General features: G+C 36.0%; 1 protein-coding gene across 2 annotated transcripts in view; it reads left to right on the top strand.

The window, feature by feature from the left end:
* Positions 1-18,580, top strand: part of FAM185A (family with sequence similarity 185 member A) — a 75,498-nt gene that overhangs the window by 46,034 nt on the left and 10,884 nt on the right. For both annotated transcript variants that reach the window (XR_009609968.3, XM_060632311.3), the window contains exons 6-7: positions 6,501-6,596; positions 11,526-11,660. Coding sequence is in view for 1 of the 2 variants with exons in the window: in XM_060632311.3 (XP_060488294.3) it covers positions 6,501-6,596; positions 11,526-11,660 (231 nt within the window). In the remaining variant the exon portion in view is untranslated. The remainder of the gene's footprint in view (positions 1-6,500; positions 6,597-11,525; positions 11,661-18,580) is intronic.

Below are 18,580 nucleotides of genomic sequence, written 5' to 3'. Positions count from 1 at the left end.
TCCCCTGCTTCCGGAGACGTGTTGAATAAGAAGTTGCTACAGGTGAGGTCAAAGTGGTTTTTGCCTGCTTTTTCCTCGAGGATTTTAATGGCTTCCTGTCTTACATTGAGGTCTTTCATCCATTTTGAGTTTATTTTTGTGTATGGTAGAAGAAGGTGGTCCAGGTTCATTCTTCTGCATGTCGTTGTCCAGTTTTCCCAGCACCACTTGCTGAAGAGACTGTCTTTATTCCATTGGATATTCTTTCCTGCTTTGTCAAAGATTAGTTGGCCATACATTGTGGGTCCATTTCTGGGTTCTCTATTCTGTTCCATTGATCTGAGTGTCTGTTCTTGTGCCAGTACCATACCATCTTGATGGTTACAGCTTTGTAGTATAGCTTGAAGTCTGGGATTGTGATGCCTCCTGCTTTGGTTTTCTTTTTCAAGATTGCTTTGGCTATTCAGGGTCTTTTCTGGTTCCGTAGACATTTTAGGATTATTTGTTCTAGCTCTGTGAAGAATGCTGGTGTTATTTTGATAGGGATTGCTTTGAATATGTAGATTGCTTTGGGTAGTATCGACATTTTAACAATATTTGTTCTTCCTATCCAGGAGCATGGAATCTTTTTCCATTTTTTTGTGTCTTCTTTGATTTCTTTCATAAGCTTTCTATAGTTTTCAGTGTATAGATTTTTCACCTCTTTGGTTAGATTTATTCCTAGGTATTTTATGGTTTTTGGTGCAATTGTAAATGGGATCGATTCCTTGATTTCTTTTTCTGTTGCTTCATTGTTGGTGTATAGGAATGCAACTGATTTCTGTGTGTTGATTTTATATCCTGCAACTTTGCTGAATTCAGGAATCAATTCTAGCAGTATTTTGGTGGAATCTTTTGGGTTTTCCATATAGAGTATCATTTGACTGACTTATTTAGCTTAGCATTGTACTCTAGCTCCATCCCTATTGTTGCAAATGGCAAGAATTCATTCTTTTTCATGGCTGAGTAATGTTCCTTTATTTATATATGTACACCACATCTTCTTTATCCATTCATCTATCAGTGGACACTGGTCTGCTTCCATAATTTGGCTATTGTAAATAATGCTGCTATAAACATAAAGGTACATATATCCCTTTAAATTAGTATTTTTTGTATTTTGGGGGTAGATACCCAGTAGTGTGATTACTGGATCATAGGGTAGTTCCATTTTTAACTTTTTGAGGCACGTCCATACTGGTTTCCACAGTGGCTACACCAGTTTGCATTCCCACCGACAGTGCAAGAAGGTTCCTTTTTCGCCGCATCTTCACCAACACCTGTTGTTTCTTGTGTTTTTGATGTTAGCCATCTGACAGGTGTGAGGTAGTTTTGGTTTACATCTCATTGTAGTTTTGGTTTACATTTCCCCAATGATGAATGATGATGAGCACCTTTCAAGTGTCTGTTGGCCATCTGGATGTCTTCTTTGTATAAATTTCTTTTCATGTCTCCTGCCCATTTTTTAATTGGATTATTTGGCTTTTTGGTGTTGACATGTGTAAGTTCTTCATATATTTTGGATACTAACCCTTTATCAGATAAGTCATTTGCAAATATCTTCTCCCGTTTAGGTTGCCTTTTAGTTTTGTTGATTATTTCCTTTACTGTACAGAATGCTTTTATTTTGATGTAGTCCCAATAGCTTATTTTTGCTTTTATTTCCCTTGCCTCAGGAGACATATCTAGGAAAATGTTGCTATGGCTTATGTGAGAGAAATAAATGCCTGTGCTCTTTTCTAGGATTTTCATGGTTTCAAGTCTTACATTTAGGTTTATAATTCATTTTGAATTTATTTTTGTGTATAGTGTAAGAAAGTGGTCTAGTTTCATTCTTTTGCATGCAGTTGTCCAGTTTTCCCAACTGAAATTTATTGAAGAGACTGTCTTTCCTCCTTTTTCAAAGATTAATTGACCATATAATTATGGGTTTATTTCTGGTTTTTCTAATCTGTTCCATTGATCTATGTGTCTGTTTTTGCATTAGTACCATACTATTTTGATACTGTAGCTATGTAATATAACTTGAAGGCTGGAATTGTGATATCTGAAGCTTTGCTTTTCTTTTTCAAGATTGCTTTGGCTATTCAAGGTCTTTTGTGGTTTCATACAAATTTTAGGATCATTTGTTCTAGTTCTGTGAAATGTTGCATTTTAAAAATCATTCTTTAGAAGATTTTTAATTGTGCTTTTGATTTCTTCTTTGATCTTTAGAAGTCTATTTTTAAATTTTTGTATACTTAAGATTTTTATAGATCTCTTATTTTATTGGTTTCTAACTAAATTCCATTCTGGTCAGAGAAAATTCTTTATGTGATTTCAGTGTTGTTGTTGTTGTTTTACATTTATTGCAGTTTATTTTATCATTCAGCAGCATATGGTTCTATCTTGTGAATTTCTGTGTCACATGCCATTGAAATGAGCATACGGTATAATACATTTTTGGGGGGTCTTAGCTGTTCTATAAGTTGCTGAGAGAGGGTTGTTAAATTTTTCAATGAATTCTGTCAGCTTTACATTTGGTTTTTGAATCTCTGTTATTTATGATATTCATATTCATGATTGTTATGGCTGTATGTTGAATTAACCCTTTTATCATTACAAAATGCCCTGCTTTATCTCAGGTAATATTCTGTGTCTTGAATTTTCTTCATCTAATGATGAAAACACTCTTCACTTCTTATGCTTAATATTAGTAATAATAAAGGCACTCTTGCCTTCTTATGCTTAATGTTAGCATGGTATATATTTTTCTATTCATTTACTTTCAGTCTATCTGTTTAAAAATCCTTTTTCATAGACAGCGTAGTTGGCACTTACTTTTTAAAGTTCATTTTGCAAACTGTCTTTTAATTGGAGGATACAGTCCATTAACATTTAATATAATTATTGATATGGTTGGATATGTGTCTACCATTTTATTTTATTTTGTATTTTCTATTTTTTGCTTTTTGCCTTTATCAATTAATTTGATATATTTCAGAATTGCATTTTAATTTTCCTTTTGACTTTTTATTTATGCCTCTTTACATGACGTTTTAGCAGAGTTTCTAGTAATTTCAATATAGAAACTTAACTTTTCACAGTCTATTTAGAATTAATATTATGCCATTTTGTATTATGTCAAATAGATTCATTTATCCACTCCTGTCCTTTGTAGTATAGGTTGTCTTACACCTACATATATTATAAAGTTATATAGTATTATCAAGTTGGAATATTAGGAGACTTCAGATTATTTAAGTATTATCCTGATTTCAGGATAATAGATGAAGTAGTTTTCCCATGATTCCTTTATTTAGAAGAATATTTGTAATTCAGGTCAAAGGAGTTTAGACAATATAATTGATCAGATTCTTAAGTGATCTCATCAGTCATTTGGATTTTGTATACACATTACCACTCACCTCCCAAAACCCTGTACTTTCTAGTTTCCGTAACACCGATCTCTCTCAGAAGCTGAAGTGATATAAAAATTTTGATTATGTATATCAGAACCAGGGTTTTCCTTGGATTCATATTTTTTTTTTAAAAATGCCTTTTTTCTGGAACACCAGATCATCTTCTATTTAAAATGAGTCAACAGGACAAGGCAAAGCTTGATAATAGATAACAGTAAGATAGAAGTATAATAGAGTTGTTCACCTCACTTTACTTTCTTTGCCTTATGTTGCCCTTTTTTTTTTTTTAATTTTAGGGAGAGAGAGAGAAAGAGTGTGAGTGGGGGAGAGGGGCAGAGGTAGAGAGAGAGAGAGAATCCCAAGCAGGCCCCATGCTCAGTTTGGAGCCTGATGTGGGGCTCAGTGCAATGACCCTGGGATCCTGACCTGAGCCAAAATCAAGAATTGGACACTCATTGGACTGAGCCACCCAGACACCTCCTTTTCTTTTTAATTTATATGTGTTCCCTTTTTTGGAAGGCACTGCCAGAAGCCATGTACTAGTAATTTTATCTTTAAAAAGAGAAATATGTTCATGGTTGAGTGGGGTGGTTTTGCCTTGTCTGTTCCTTTAAGCCCAGCCTCCGTATGTTCCCTCCCTACAGAATAACAAGCAGGGCACTAATTTAGGAAGCTTTACATGAAGTGACCTTAAAATTCTGCCTTTGCAAATCCTTTATGTCCAATGTATGAAATTTGTTCCTTGTTCATGCAATTAGTGTAGCTTTGGAAGTGTAGGAATTAAGTTGCAGAAATGAAAAAATACCTTTTGTGTTGCTGTTCCTTAGTATCTACATGTTGAAACTTAAGGTAAAGTGATAAAAAAAAAAAATTCAGAAAATCTTTCTGAACATGTTTGACCCATTTTGAGAGAATTCTCCCATTATCTGAAAGAAAATGGCAAAATTTGGAATTTTAGCCTTTCAAGTAGTTATTATTCTTTGCTGTTAGCTAAATGTATATTACAAATAGCTTCTTTTTTTTTTTTTTTTTTTTTTTGGTTGTATGTAGTGATTAACTGGTAGTTGACATCATTTTTTCCTAATTGTATCTGTAATTTTCTGGGAAAACTCAAATCAAACAAGATCTTTGTCCAAAATTGGGATGATAGAAGACTCTCTGTGAGAGTCTACTTATTGCAAACATTACCTGGATTAATGATTTCTGTTCACTTCTTAATCACCCACCCTCTAATGTATATTTCCCTTAAGGCTTCTTCCAAGACCTATGGAATTTACCCATTATGTGAATTTCCAAAACAAAAATGAAATTTTTTAGAGAAAGCCTTAATTTGATTCTTGAGAATTAATTTTTAGTTCCAGTCATGTGTATTATAGAAAACAAAAGAAAATTAGTGTTTGTTTTGCTCCATAGCTTTTTAAATATCACTTTTGCTTTCTCTTTTGAAAACATATCTTGAGTTTTAATTTTTTTTAAACAGTCTTCAAGGAATTGGCCATTATCAGAGCTCAAGACTGATAACATGAGGATGTAATTTCTCAGTGGCTTACGAGAAAATTATTTAGCTCTTGTTTATTTCCCATTGGGATGGGGGGAGAAGTGAAAAGTACTGTTTATTAGCCTCATGAAAATCTTGTGTTTTTAGCCCCCTAGAGAAAGCAAGAAATCAAACTAATGTTTCAAATATTTTACTTCATTCAACCTGGGATAATACACACATTGTGTAGTCCACATTTTTTTAACCACAGTGTATTTTTACTTGGCTTCTTTTAGGATGCAGTAAGAGGTTATAAAAAAGGAATTTCTGTTGGTAACTGAGGAGAGAGATATTCCTCTTTGCCCAACTATTCTATGTCATTTATCACTAGTGACTTAATTTCCCAGCATCAGTGTTTACTTTTTATACTTAAAAATTAAATAAATTGGGTCTGATAAAGGGCAATTTTCAGTATAGATTACAGATAATTATTATAAATTATCTTGGGGTCAGATTTTAACCAGCTTATTCCCAAGTTGTTTTCTTTATTTGGGGTCCTTTAAAACTTGAAAGAAAGATGTCTAGTATATGAATGTTTTTTCTCCACATTTTATTAAAAATATAATATAATTTTTGGCATTATTTTCACCACACTCCCTATTTTGTTTTCACTTTGAAGTAGTAAAGTTCCTAATAAAAGTTCCTGATAAAATAAGCTTTTTAAGAGGCCTTTCTAAAACAAATATGCTTTGGCCTTTCTCAGGGCAGGTAAATTAAAAGGTTCAGTTGCTATAGTTGAGGAGGAAAGAGAAGCTACTTAGTGCTGACTCTTCAACGTCTTTCACTTACTTCTTTAACTTTATCAGCTTTTTCTTCAACTTGAAATGTTGGTTTTTTGAAAAGTAGGGTCAATGACAACTGAGAAATTTGAGTGTCAAATCAGAACCACTTAATTCTGATTTTCTTCTCCTGACTTAATAATATCTGTTTAATTCCAAATACTTGAAAAGAAATATTTAGATATAAACAAGCTTCACCCATTCTTTAAGTGACTGCCTTTTCCTCCATTTCTGCCCCCTAAGAAATGCAACAAATTCTTATCTAAAGTAATCTTTCGCTGTTACAGTACTTTTTTAGCACTAGCAAATTTGTTAAAAGGAGAAAACATCAGAAGTTTTTATTTTTGTTAACTTAGCTACCACTCCTATGTGTCTGTACATGAGATAAAATTCTTTAGGAAATATTGAAAGTTGAGAATAAACTAAATATATCAACGGTGCTTAATAGTCTTGGCTGTCAAGGATCTACTGCTTGCATACTGTCCTTACTATATATTAGGTTGCAGAATAAACATGTTTATCAATAAGTTATGCAGGTTACTATAGATAGGAATTTTTTGTTAGTTATCTAGGTATAGATTTGTAGATTTCTGATACTGTTTTCATTTTTAAGTGAAAGATGGCATAATTATGAGGAAAATACAGAACGTTGCAAGACTCTTGGTGCCTTATCCTAATGCTGAAGCAGAGCCTTTTATTTCAAATTTTTCATTTCAGTTACTACAATAAGAATGATTATGTTTTTTTTTTTTTCTTTTTTCCTAGATTCATCCTCTGGATGTCTAAAGGCCTCAACTCATCTGGGTGCAATAGATGTTTACGTCAGCCAACTAGGGAAAGTGGAGTTAAAATCTCATGAAGGTTAGCCAAGTGGAATGTTTTATTTTGACATATGGTGTACGGAAGGTTTTATGTAACATCTAGGAAACAGATGGTCAGATTATCTGTATTGACATCGTGAGCTCAAGAAGATTTCTTCTGATAGAACTTGATTTAAAGATTGACTGGAGGGGGTACTGGCTGGCTCAGTCAGTGGAGCATGTGACCCTTGATCTCAGGGTTGTGAGTTCTAGCCCTACGTTGGATATAGAAATTGCTTAAAAATAAAATCTCTAAAAAGAAAAAAAAAATAAAGACTGATTTGAAACAGATGGCCATAAATACTATCATTCCCTTTGTAGTGCAAACAAAAATGTTACAATAGGGGCGCCTGGTTGGATCAGTTGGTTGAGCGTCTGACTTCAGCTCAGGTCATGATCTTGCAGTTGACAAGTTTGAGCCCCACGTCAGGCTCTGTGCTGACAGCTCAGAGCCTGGAGCCCGCTTCGGATTCTGTGTCTCCCTCTCTCTCTGCCTCTCCCCTGCTCATGCTCTCTCTCTCTGTCTCAAAAATAAAGATAAACATTAAAAAAAATTTTTTTTTTAATGTTACAATATATTGACTGTTACTGTGGAATTGTTAGTGTTTGGGTTTTTCAATTTGGTTTTATGTCTGAAATAGAATATCCTTTTGAGTGAAAATGCTCCCATACATTCTTTTGGAAGCTTTTCTACCCTCATGTAAGAGGACCTTCTTGAAGAGAAGAATTTCTCTAGAGAAATCTTTGCAAAGTATGATCCCAAAATAAAGGTATCACCAGGAAGTTCCTCTAACGTGATTGTTGACTTAGTATTAAGACTAGTATGACATGTCTCTTTATATATATATCTGTTACAAATAACTTTTCTTTTTTTTTTTTTTTTTTTTTTTTTTACAAATAACTTTTCTAAGAATCCAAGTATTTCATTAAAAATACATTTTTTAGTCACGTGAAGACTGAATACAAGTCTTTGTGTACATGGTGCCAAGTGGCTCAGATACTTGGAATAGCTTGCCCATAGGGGCTGAAGTGGCCTGGGTACAGAAAGTTCAGAAACATAGCTCTGTTTATTATTTGTTTGTTTGCTTTTGTTTGTTTTTGTTTTTTGTTTTAAAGTTTCATTTATTTATTTTGAGAGAGAGAGAACAAGCAGCAGAGGGGCAGAGAGAGGGAGAGAGAATCCCAAGCAGGCTCTACACCATCAGCGTGGAGCCTGATGCAGGGCTGGATCTCATGAACCTTGAGATAATGACCTGATCCAAAATCAAGAGTCAGATGCTTAGCTGACTGAGCCCAGCTGCCCTGAAAAACATAGCTCTGTTTAAAAATTGTTTTAAGTAGGGGCGCCTGGGTGATTCAGTCAGTTAAACATCCAGCTTGGGCTCAGGTCATGATCTTGTGGTTCATGAGTTCAAGCCCTGCATTGGCTGCCCAGGCAGCTCAGAGCCTGGAGCCTACTTCAGATTTTGTGTCTCCCTCTCTCTCTGCCCCTCCCCTGATCATGCACTGTCTGTCTGTCTGTCTCTCACTCTCTCTCTGTCTCTCTAAAAAGTAATTAAACATTTAAAAAAAATTTTTTTTAATAAAGTCTAGAAGATATTGCATATTGGCCAGAACAGAGCTATATGTATAACAAGGAAAATACTTCCTTACAGAAACCGGTTATTCCTGATGTTAGCAATATTTTTGGTCATGTTGGTTTAATACTTTTTTGTGCAACAAGGCTCTCTTTTCAGAGTGTCAAAATAAAACTACAAACACAGAGGCCTGAAACAGAAGGTTTTTTGCTGACACACAGGTGTGATTTGATTTTGCAAGATCACATTTTTTTTTCCTTTAAAATAGGATAATATTGTGTTTTCTCTAAATTTCTGAGATCTTCAGTAATGCCATTCAGGGTATTTTGTAAGTGCTATAAAAGTCATATAGGGGCGCCTGGGTGACTCAGTCAGTTAAGCGTCCGACTTCAGCTCAGGTCATGATATCATGGTCCGGGAGTTCGAGTCCCGCGTCAGGCTCTGTGCTGTCAGCACAGAGCCTGGAGCCTGCTTCAGATTCTGTGTCCCCCTCTCTCTCTGCCCCTCCCCTGCTTATGCTCTGTCTCTCTCTGTCTCAAAAATAAATAAAAACATTAAAAAAAAAATTTTTTAAGTCATATAATGCATTCTCTTATTATGAAGGCCCAAAGAGAAAAATGTAAACCATTGCTAATTTAATGTAACTAGTAACAGAGTAAAAACAGAGTTTTGAATAAGTAGCTCTTATATGAAAGTTATTTCCTGTTTTGTATATGGATGGGCAAAAAGATAAAATAAACAAAAACATTGTTAATCTTCACTTAAAATACTCTTGAGCATTATTTGGAATGTTATTCCAGTAACCTATTGAAATAGCGTATGATATAACAAAATTTGATTAGGATTATAACTTCGTGTTTTTTCCTATTGGAAATGGCATGAAGCTTAAAGATAACTGGAAACAAAAATTTCTGTCAGGTCTTTTAATTACACTTGGGAACAGTAACTTTTTAGAGTAATGGAAAATTATTCAGGATTCTGTTGCTTAATGGTTAGTAAAGACATCTAGAATCCTTTCCAACTCTGCTGCTATCTTGCTGTAGGGTTGGGGAGCCAACCCCTTGAGTCTCTTAGATGTTCTTCATTTTGCCACGCGAAAAAGAATGTTGCATGCTTGTTTTTTCTTCCTATGAGTTAACATGATGACCTTATTAATTCTTTCAAAGAGGCCATGTTTAATAGGCTTAAGAGTCAGACCTGCATCTCAGTACTTACTTTTCCATTTAAAATTTGTCCTTGATAAAACCACTGTTCTTAATATAGTATGTCTTCAGTAAATGGTACAATTAGTATTAGTTCACCTTTTAATTTTAAAAAATGGTATTGAGGGGTACATGGGTGGCTTAGTTGGTTAAGCGTCCGACTCTTGATCACAGCTCAGGTCTCAATCTCAGGGTCATGAGTTCAAGCCCCGAGCTGGCTTAAACTTTATTTAAGTAGGCTCCACGACCAGTGTGGATTGATGTCAGTAACCATCAAAATAGTTTATGAAGTGAAGGAGGTTGAAGATATAGCAAGAGTTCTCTTTTCTAAACAATATAGTGTTAAAGATGGGAGATTTGGAAAATTTTTCAAGTCATGAGAATTCTTTCACAGACAGTAATGGAGTTTTGGTAGTGATGATTTTTGTTTTTAAGAATGTGGAGAAAGATAAGGATAGAGCTAGTTGCATTGCTTAACAATTGTTTTAATTTTTTAAGAAATTATGTTCATATATTTATTTTTTGAGGGAGAGAGAGAGAGCATGAGCAAGCAGGGGAGGGATAGAGAGAGAGGAAAAGAAAAATCCCAAGCAGGCTCTGTTCTGTCAGTTCAGAGCCCATTGTGGTCCTCTAACTCATGAACTGTGAGATCATGACCTGAGCTGAAACTAAGAGTCAGATGCTTAACCAACTGAGCCACCCAGGCGCCCCTATTTTGCTTAACATTTTTAAAGCTCTCACATATTTAACATCGCTTTTTCATTTAAAAACAGAAAAAAGTGTTCATAAAATTACCACATTTGATTTGTTTAGAGCTAAAAAGTCCTAGAAAAAGGTTTTAAAAATCTACTTTTTGTTAACTTAAATCCCTCATATCTGTTGTTATGGGGAATCTCCTGTCAGTAGTTTACATTTAAATCTTGAAAAGCAATTTGTTTTTTAAATAATATAACCCAGTTGTAGTGATATACCTTATTTCCCCCCTTTTTGAGGGATGATTATGAGAGTTTATCAGTTTTAGCTCAGACTTTCCAGCTTCAGTTAGGAATGCTGAGAAGATATGAAATTAGGGAAACTTAATCTGATGCTAACCAAACTAAAAGACAAACAGTGACCCATAAATGAGTGCATTTTAAAAGGAATCTTTGCAACATTCACAATGAAAGTCGTCCTGACCACTTTTGTCCACAGAGGAAATGGACCTAATGCTTTATGGCAGGGGTCTCTTACTTATTTTATTTGACTTATGAGAAACAGAGAAAGAAAAACTTCTGAAGCAGGAGTGTGTTGATGAATTTGCACTGCAACCCCAACAGATGTAATTGTTTTGGAAAATTATTACTTAGCTAACAGAGTACTTTTTCTTATTTCCTCCTTTAAAAGCTTAAATTACTATAAGATTGTAGTGGAAATAAAGTTGAATGTCTTGTCTCATACACAAAAAGACTGATATCCATTGATATCATTGAAAAGAATTGAAAAGAAACATGAGTCAGTTGAAATTCAAATGTTCCCTTTTTTATTATTGTTATTTCCCCCATTCCACCCCACCCCCCACCCCAACATACACACACAGGTTACAACTGAAAACACAAGAGTTTAGGATTCTAGTTGTGTCAGTGATCAGTGAAAACCGAAGTCCTAAAATATGATGAGGTAGCAGTATGTGCAATACCACAGTGGTTATGAGCATGGGCCCTGTTGTCATTGAAGTGAATCTAGTTTGCAACACTAGTGCTGTTGGGAACTTGAGCAAGTAAAATTGGGATTACAATAATAACTTATAAAGTTGATATGTAGATTAGAAGAGATAACCTAATTAAGCTGTTTTGCTCTCAGCAAATGCTCAATTAATGGTAAATACTATTTACAAACTACATGTGTAGTACACTACACTTTTCTGATATTGGGTAAGCTGACGAGATAGAGCTCTTGACAGAAGGAGTTCATAATGTTCTAATGACCCATACCCTTGACAAGAATTACTGTGAATGCCTTGGGAGTAAGGAAAAGGCACTGCTGTTTAAATAAAATATGCCAAGGAGTAAAGACAGGGTTCTAGGAGCAATGCTGCCCTTTCAATCATTTTCCAAATAGCCCTTGGTACTTTTGATTTCTTTGCATTAATAAACTCGTTTAAATTTATTACAGGCTCTATTCTTGTCAAGGTCGCATCTTCTCTTCAAGCTCGTTTAGAGTTATCAGGGAAAGAGGTTGACGTGAACTCAGAAGTCCATGTTCAAGAAATGGCTGAAGCTCATAAAGATGATGGTGTAATAATTACTGGTAAGGGTGCTGCGTTTTGCTATGTAAGGTGAATAGTCATCTGTACATGAGTAGAAATATGGTATACATAACTGCAGTTTTAGTCTTTTATTCCTTTACACGGTCACATTTTGGTGTTTTGACACTCTTTTCTTCCAACTGCTTATCGGTAGCACAATGCAGACATTTAATTTGAACTACTCACTAACCTGTCATTGGATAAAAGCCATTTAAAATATTTTTCTATCTTCAAGAGATATTTGCACACTCATATTCACAGCAGCGCTATCACAGTAGCCAAAAGGTGAAAGCAACCTAAATGTCTATTGGTAGATGAATGGTTAAGTGAAGTGTGGCTTATATAGACAATGGAATATTATTTAGCCTTGAAAAGGAAGGAAATCCTGTCACATGCTACATGCATAAGCCTTGAAGACATTATGCTAAGTAAAATAAACTGGTCACAAAAAGACAAATACTGTATGATTCCTCTTATATGTGATATCTATAGTACTCAAGTTCATAGAAACAGAAGGTAGGGGAAGGGGAAAATGGGGACTTCTTCCATGAGTATAGAGTTTGAATTTTGCAAGAAAAAGTTCTGAGGATCTGTTTCACAACAGTGTGAATATACTTAACACTACTGAACTGTAAACTTAAAAATGATTGAGATGGTAACTTTTATGTTATGCATTTTTTTACCACAATTAAAAAAAATTTTTTAAACCATTAATTTTTTTTTTTTTTTTTTGCTGGTAAAGCTGCTTTCTAACTGTTGGCCTTAAAAATCATCTAAATACATAGAATGCAAGATTTAAGGTTACCTTTATATGTTTGCAATAAACACACATTTGGTTTGGTATTAGGCACATTGTAAACTTGCTCTTTTAATATAACAATTTCTTAGTCCCAGAAATGTGAATGGCTTTTGCATGTTTTTTTAAATTACCTTCGGCTGCATTGATGGCTGATACTACTTTTTAAAATATTTATTGTATACATGTACATAATAAATACATGTAAACGATAAAAAAAAAAAAAAAAAGAATTAATGCTGGTAAAGTTTTCCTTAAAATCTTACCAGAACGGCATTGGAAAAATGTGTGTGGCAGTGGTGGTGGTGGCAGTCGTGGCAGTGGAGTGTCTTCATGAGATCAGGTTTCAGTTTTAAATACAAGCATACCTCAGAGATACTGTGTTCCAGACCACTGCAATAAAGCAATTCAAATGAATATTTTTGGTTTCCCAGTGCATATAAAAGCTATGTTTATACTATACTGCAGTCTGTTAAGTGTGCAATAGCGTTATGTCTAAAAAAACAATGCAGGTACCTTAATTAAAAATGTTTTATTGCTGAAAAATGGTAATCATCATCTGAGCTTTCAATGAGTCATATAATCTTCTTGCCTTGATGTCAATGGCTGCTGCTGACCGTAAGGGTAGTGGTTGCTGAAGGTTGAAGGTCGAGGTGGCTGTGGCAATTTCTTTAAAAGATGACAGGGAAGTTTGCAACATTGATTCTTCCTTTTACAAATGATATCTCTGTAGCATGCAATGCCGTTTGGTAGCATTTTACGCACAGTGGACCTTCTTTCAAAATTAGAATCTATCCTCTCCACCTCTGCTGCTACTTTATCAACTGAGTTTATGGAATATTCTAAATATTCTAAATTCTTTGTTGTCATTCCAACAGTCTTCACAGTGTCTTCACCAGGAATAGATCCATCTCAAAAAACCACTTTATTTGTTCATCCATAAAAAGTACCTTTTGATACATTCAAATTTTATCTTGAGATTGCAGCAATTCAGTCACATCCTCGGGCTGTACTTCTAGTTCTTTTCCTCTTTCCACCACATTTGCAGTTACTTCCTACACTGAAGACTTGACCCTCTCAAAGCCGTCCATGAGGGATGGAATCAACTTTTTCCAAATTCCTACTAATGTTGAAATTTTAACCTCTTCCCATGAATCATGAATGTTCTTAATGGCATCTAGAATGAATCCTTTTCAGAAGGTTTTCAATTGACTTTGCCCAGATCCATCGGAGGAATCGCTGTCTATGACAGCTATAGCTTTATGAAATGTATTTCTTCAATAATAAGAATAGAAAGTTGAAATTGCTCTTTGATCCGTAAGCTGCAGAATGGATGTTGTGTTAGCAGGCATGAGAACATTAATCCCATTATACCTTTCCATCAGAGCTCTTGAGTGACTGACCACTGCATTGTTAATGAACAGTCATATTTTGGAAAGAATCTTTTTTTCTGAAAATAGGCCTCAACAGTGGACTTAAAGTACTTAGTAAGTCATGTTGTAAACAGATGTACTATCATCCAGGCTTTGTTGTTCCATTGAGCACAGGCAGAATAGATTTAGCCTAGTATTTTTAAGGTTTTTTTAAAACTTTTATTTATTTATTTGAGAGAGACAGAGACAGAGAAGGGCAGAGAGAGCGGGAGAGAGAGAATCCCAAGCAGGCTTCATGCTGCCACCACAGAGCCTGATGCGGGGCTCGAACCCTGAAACCGCGAGATCATGACCTGAGCCAAAACCAAAAGTCAGACAGACATTCAACCGACTGAGCCACCCAGACGCCCCTTGCATAATTTTTAAGGTCCCTAGGATTTTCAGAATGGTAAATGAGCATTGGCTTCAACTTAAAGTCAGCAGCAGCCTTAGCCTGTACCGAGAGGGTCAGTCTGTCCTTTGAAGTTTTGAAGCCAGGCGTTGACTTCTCTTCTCTAGCTATGAAACTCCTAAGTAGCATTTTCCTCCTATATAGCGCTGTTTGTATACATTGAAAATCTGTTGTTTTTAGTGTAGCTACCTTCATTAATGATCTTAGCTAGATCTTCTGGATAATTTGCTGCAGCTTCTACGTTAGCACTTTTATGTTATCGAGCACTGTTATGTTATGTTACGTTACGTTACGTTACGTTACGTTACGTTACGTTACGTTACGTTACTGCTTCTTTCCTTAAACCTTATGAACTAACCTCTGCTAGCTTCAAACCTTTTTCTTGCAGCTTTCTCACCTAAACCTTCATAGATTTAAAGAGTGTTAGGCCCCTGCTCTGGATTAGGCTTTGGCTTAAGGGAATATTGTGGCTGGTTTGATCCTCTATCCAGACTGCAAAAACTATCTTCACGTCAGCAGTAAGGCTGTTTCACTTTCTTATCATTCGTGTCTTCACTAGAGTCACACTTTTAATTTTCCTCCAAGAACCTTACTTTGCATTCACAATCTGGCTAACCATTTGGCACAAGAGGCCAAGCTTTCAGCCTATCTTGGCTTTGGACAAGGCTCCCTCACTAAGCTTTATCATTTCTAGCTTTTGATTTCAAGTGAGAGATGTGTGACTCTTCATTTCACTTGAATACTTGCAGGCTAGTGTAGGGTTGTTAACTGGGCTGATGTTGTTGGCACAATATTGTTGTGTCTCAGCAACTATGGAGGTGTGAGGAGAGCGAGAGACGGGGGACTGACCAGTCCGTGGGGTAGTCAGAACATACACATTTATCAATTAAGTTTGCAGTCTTACACGGGTGCCATCTGTGGTGCTTCAAAGCAGTCACAGTAGTTACATCAAAGATCACTGATCGTAGATCACCTACCGTAACAAATGTAAAAATAATGAAAAAGTTTAAAATATTGTGACAATTGCCAAAATGTGACAGACAAAGTAGCAAATGGTAAAGGGGCCAGTAGACTTGCTCAGTGCAGGGTTACCACAGACCTTCAATTTGTAAAAAAATACAATGTCTACAAAGCACAATAAAGCAAAGTACAATAAAGCAAGGTATGCCTTTATTGGTTTTCTATGTCATAAAATTAAACAATCTGTTAAAAATCATAGAATCTTAACAAAAAGCATAACAAGAATAAAAATAAGACCTGTACACCCACCCTCAGATCTAACTCAGTGCCTAATGGCCAGACTCTTAGTGACATAGTAAAAGTTTGATGAAAATTTAACTGTATTTAATGTAGTAAGAATCAACTTCTTATGATCCAATCTCTTGAGTTTAATAAGGAGACAATAGAGTTAACTTTTTTGGCCCCAGTAGTCTAAAGCAATAATATAAATTTGTTTAATAATGTTCTGCATGATAGCATAATCACATTATTTTACATATATTAATGTTTAAATTACAAATTAAAGTTACTTTGTCATTTTCTATTGTTACTCATAGAATCATGAAATTTAGATTTCATTTTAATTCAGTTTTACAACCCTATTCTCAACACTTTAGCCATTAAAAAAGACCTCATTAAATTATTTAGGAACACTTACTAGTCCTGTCACTGGATAAAATCACTATCTGCAGACCTGATCTCTTTTTTCTTGCCCATTTCTATTCCACTAAGCCAGCACCACCTCAAGCATAATATATTTTAAAACAAATGTTCCCTTCCCTTGCCTATCTCCTCCTCCTCCTATCTTCTGTGTTTTCCTTTATTTGGTAAGTCATTCACTCAACAAACTTTTGAGTCAGGCACTGCTAGAAACTAGGAATGAACGATAATAGAGTATGGTCTCTCTGTCATGTGGGAAGCTTACATCCTAGTAAGGCAAGACAAATCAGTGAACACAATGAAGTGGAATAAATGTTGTAGTAAAGATATGTATATGGTACAGTGAAAGCATGTATGTGACCTATCTAAATTAGACTACCATTGTGAGTTTGAAGAGGTGAGAGAAGCACAATATAGCTAGAATATAGAGAGTAGGGGGAATGTGGCATAAAAGAAGGCTAGAGACTTTGGAAGGGGTCAGATCATATAGGGCTGATTTGGATTTTAAACTAAGTGCATGCAAAGGCCCAAAAGGTTTCATCTGGGTTTACACAATCAAATCTATGCATTAAAAAGTTCGCTGAGTGGGGAGCACCTGGATGGCTCGGTCAGTTAAGCGTCTGACTTCAGCTCGGGTCATGATCTCGTGGTCCGTGGGTTCAAGCCCTGTGTCAGGCTCTGTGCTGACAGCTTGGAGCCTGGAGCTGCTTCAGATTCTGTGTCTCCCTCTCTCTCTGCCCCTCCCCTGCTTGCTCTCTGTCTCGCTGTCTGTCTCTCAAAAAAATAAACATTAGGGGCGCCTGGGTGGCTCAGTCGGTTAAGCAGCCGACTTCAGCTCAGGTCATGATCTCGCGGTCCGTGAGTTCGAGCCCCGCGTCAGGCTCTGTGCTGACCGCTCAGAGCCTGGAGCCTGTTTCGGATTCTGTGTCTCCCTCTCTCTGACCCTCCCCCGTTCATGCTTTGTCTCTCTCTGTCTCAAAAATAAAAACGTTAAAAAAAAAAAATTAAATAAACATTAAAAAAACTTTTTTTTAAAAAGTTCACTGAGTGGTGCCTGAGTGGCTCAAGTTGGTTAAGTGTCCAACTCTTGGTTTTGGCTCAGGTCATGATCTCACATAGTTCATGAGTTTAGGCCCCACACTGGAACTCTCTCTCTCTCTCAAGATAAATAAATAAACTTAAAAAAAAAGTTCACTGAATGTTGGGGCGCCTAGGTAGCTCTGTCAGTTAAGTGTCTGACTTCGACTCAGTTCATGATCTCACAGTTCATGGATTCAAGACCCACATCAGGCTCTGTGCCGACAGCTCGGAGCCTGGCATCTGCTTCGGATTCTGTGTCTCTGTCTCTCTCTGCCCCTCCCCAGCGCTCTCTCTCTATCTCTCTCTCTCAAAAATAAATAAACATTAAAAAAAAATTTTTTTTTAAAGTTCACTGAATGTTGAGTGGAGAAAGATTGGAAAGGACAATGGTGAATGAAGAAAAAGCTAACTAGCAGGCTACTGCAGTAATTCGGAAGAGCTCTTTCTGTGGCCTGGACTCCATAGTAATCTCTCTTAAACTCAACAGAAAAATAAATAAGCCTTCAACAAATTTTGCTTGAAGAAATAGATAAATGGATGCTATGAAGAAGATACATGCTTACCCCATTGGTATTTATGAAGCTCCTCAGCCTATTCTTTTTGTGTGTAATTTTTTATTATGTCTTGTACTCTAGCCCCTCCTTCCTAAACCAGAAAGGCCTACATTGCAGAACAAAGTTTATTTCCTGCTCACAACACAAGAATCTAGGTACTGATCAGCAGAATTTCTTTGTAGAGTCCCACATGACCTACTACAAGCCCCAGATGTATCTCTAGATTGTCTCTGATAGTAGGTTAAATCCATTAGAGTAATTGTGCAGAGAGACCTCACATAGAGACAGGGCAGTCCCTTTTGGAGAGAGCCGTATGAACAAGTGACTGAGTTTACAGAAACTTTCATGTTTCATTTTGATTCTAAAACTGTTTGGTGCCCAGAAGGCCACAGACCTTATTTATCAGATGGATGGAATAATTTAAGAGGCCTAGAAAATCAGGGCAGATTGCTTTTTTTGTGGAGATTTCCAATCTGAAACCCAGTTTTGGAAATAATGAGCAGTTTTATATGTGAGTTGTTATTATAGGCAGCTGAGCTCAGCTCATCTGGGCCTTCCTTACAGAGCCTATGAGGCATAGAAACAGAAATACCCTCACTGCTAAGAGGTCTGGATTGTATCTGTAGCATGACTTCTGCATGATTTCTGCAAGAAGCATGCCAGTAAAAATTAGTCCCTAGGGCTCAGGCTTCCCACAGGGTCTGATGTGTCAGCCTTGTAATTTTGATTTCCTGCTTCATGATTTCCCTTGCTGTTGCTGTCACTAATAACTGTACATTGCACAATTCTTAAAATGACTTACAAGTATTATATGCTATTCTGAGGTCAAAAGAAAGCTCAGGCTGAAACATTTACCTACTTTAAAAGCTGTGTGCAGCATGTATTCTTTGGAGTGCATTTTTTAATCCTTTTAAGATCCTTGGTTCCAAGTTTTGTGCTCTACCCATATATAGCAAATTCAACAGGTGGTGAATGGCTTAGGTAAGATATTTCTTGTAAGAAATTGACT

The sequence above is a fragment of the Panthera onca genome, chromosome A2, assembly GCF_046562875.1.
Source record: "Panthera onca isolate mPanOnc1 chromosome A2, mPanOnc1 haplotype 2, whole genome shotgun sequence".
Classification (NCBI taxonomy): Eukaryota; Metazoa; Chordata; class Mammalia; order Carnivora; family Felidae; genus Panthera; species Panthera onca.
This window is presented reverse-complemented; position numbering and strand designations above follow the sequence as displayed.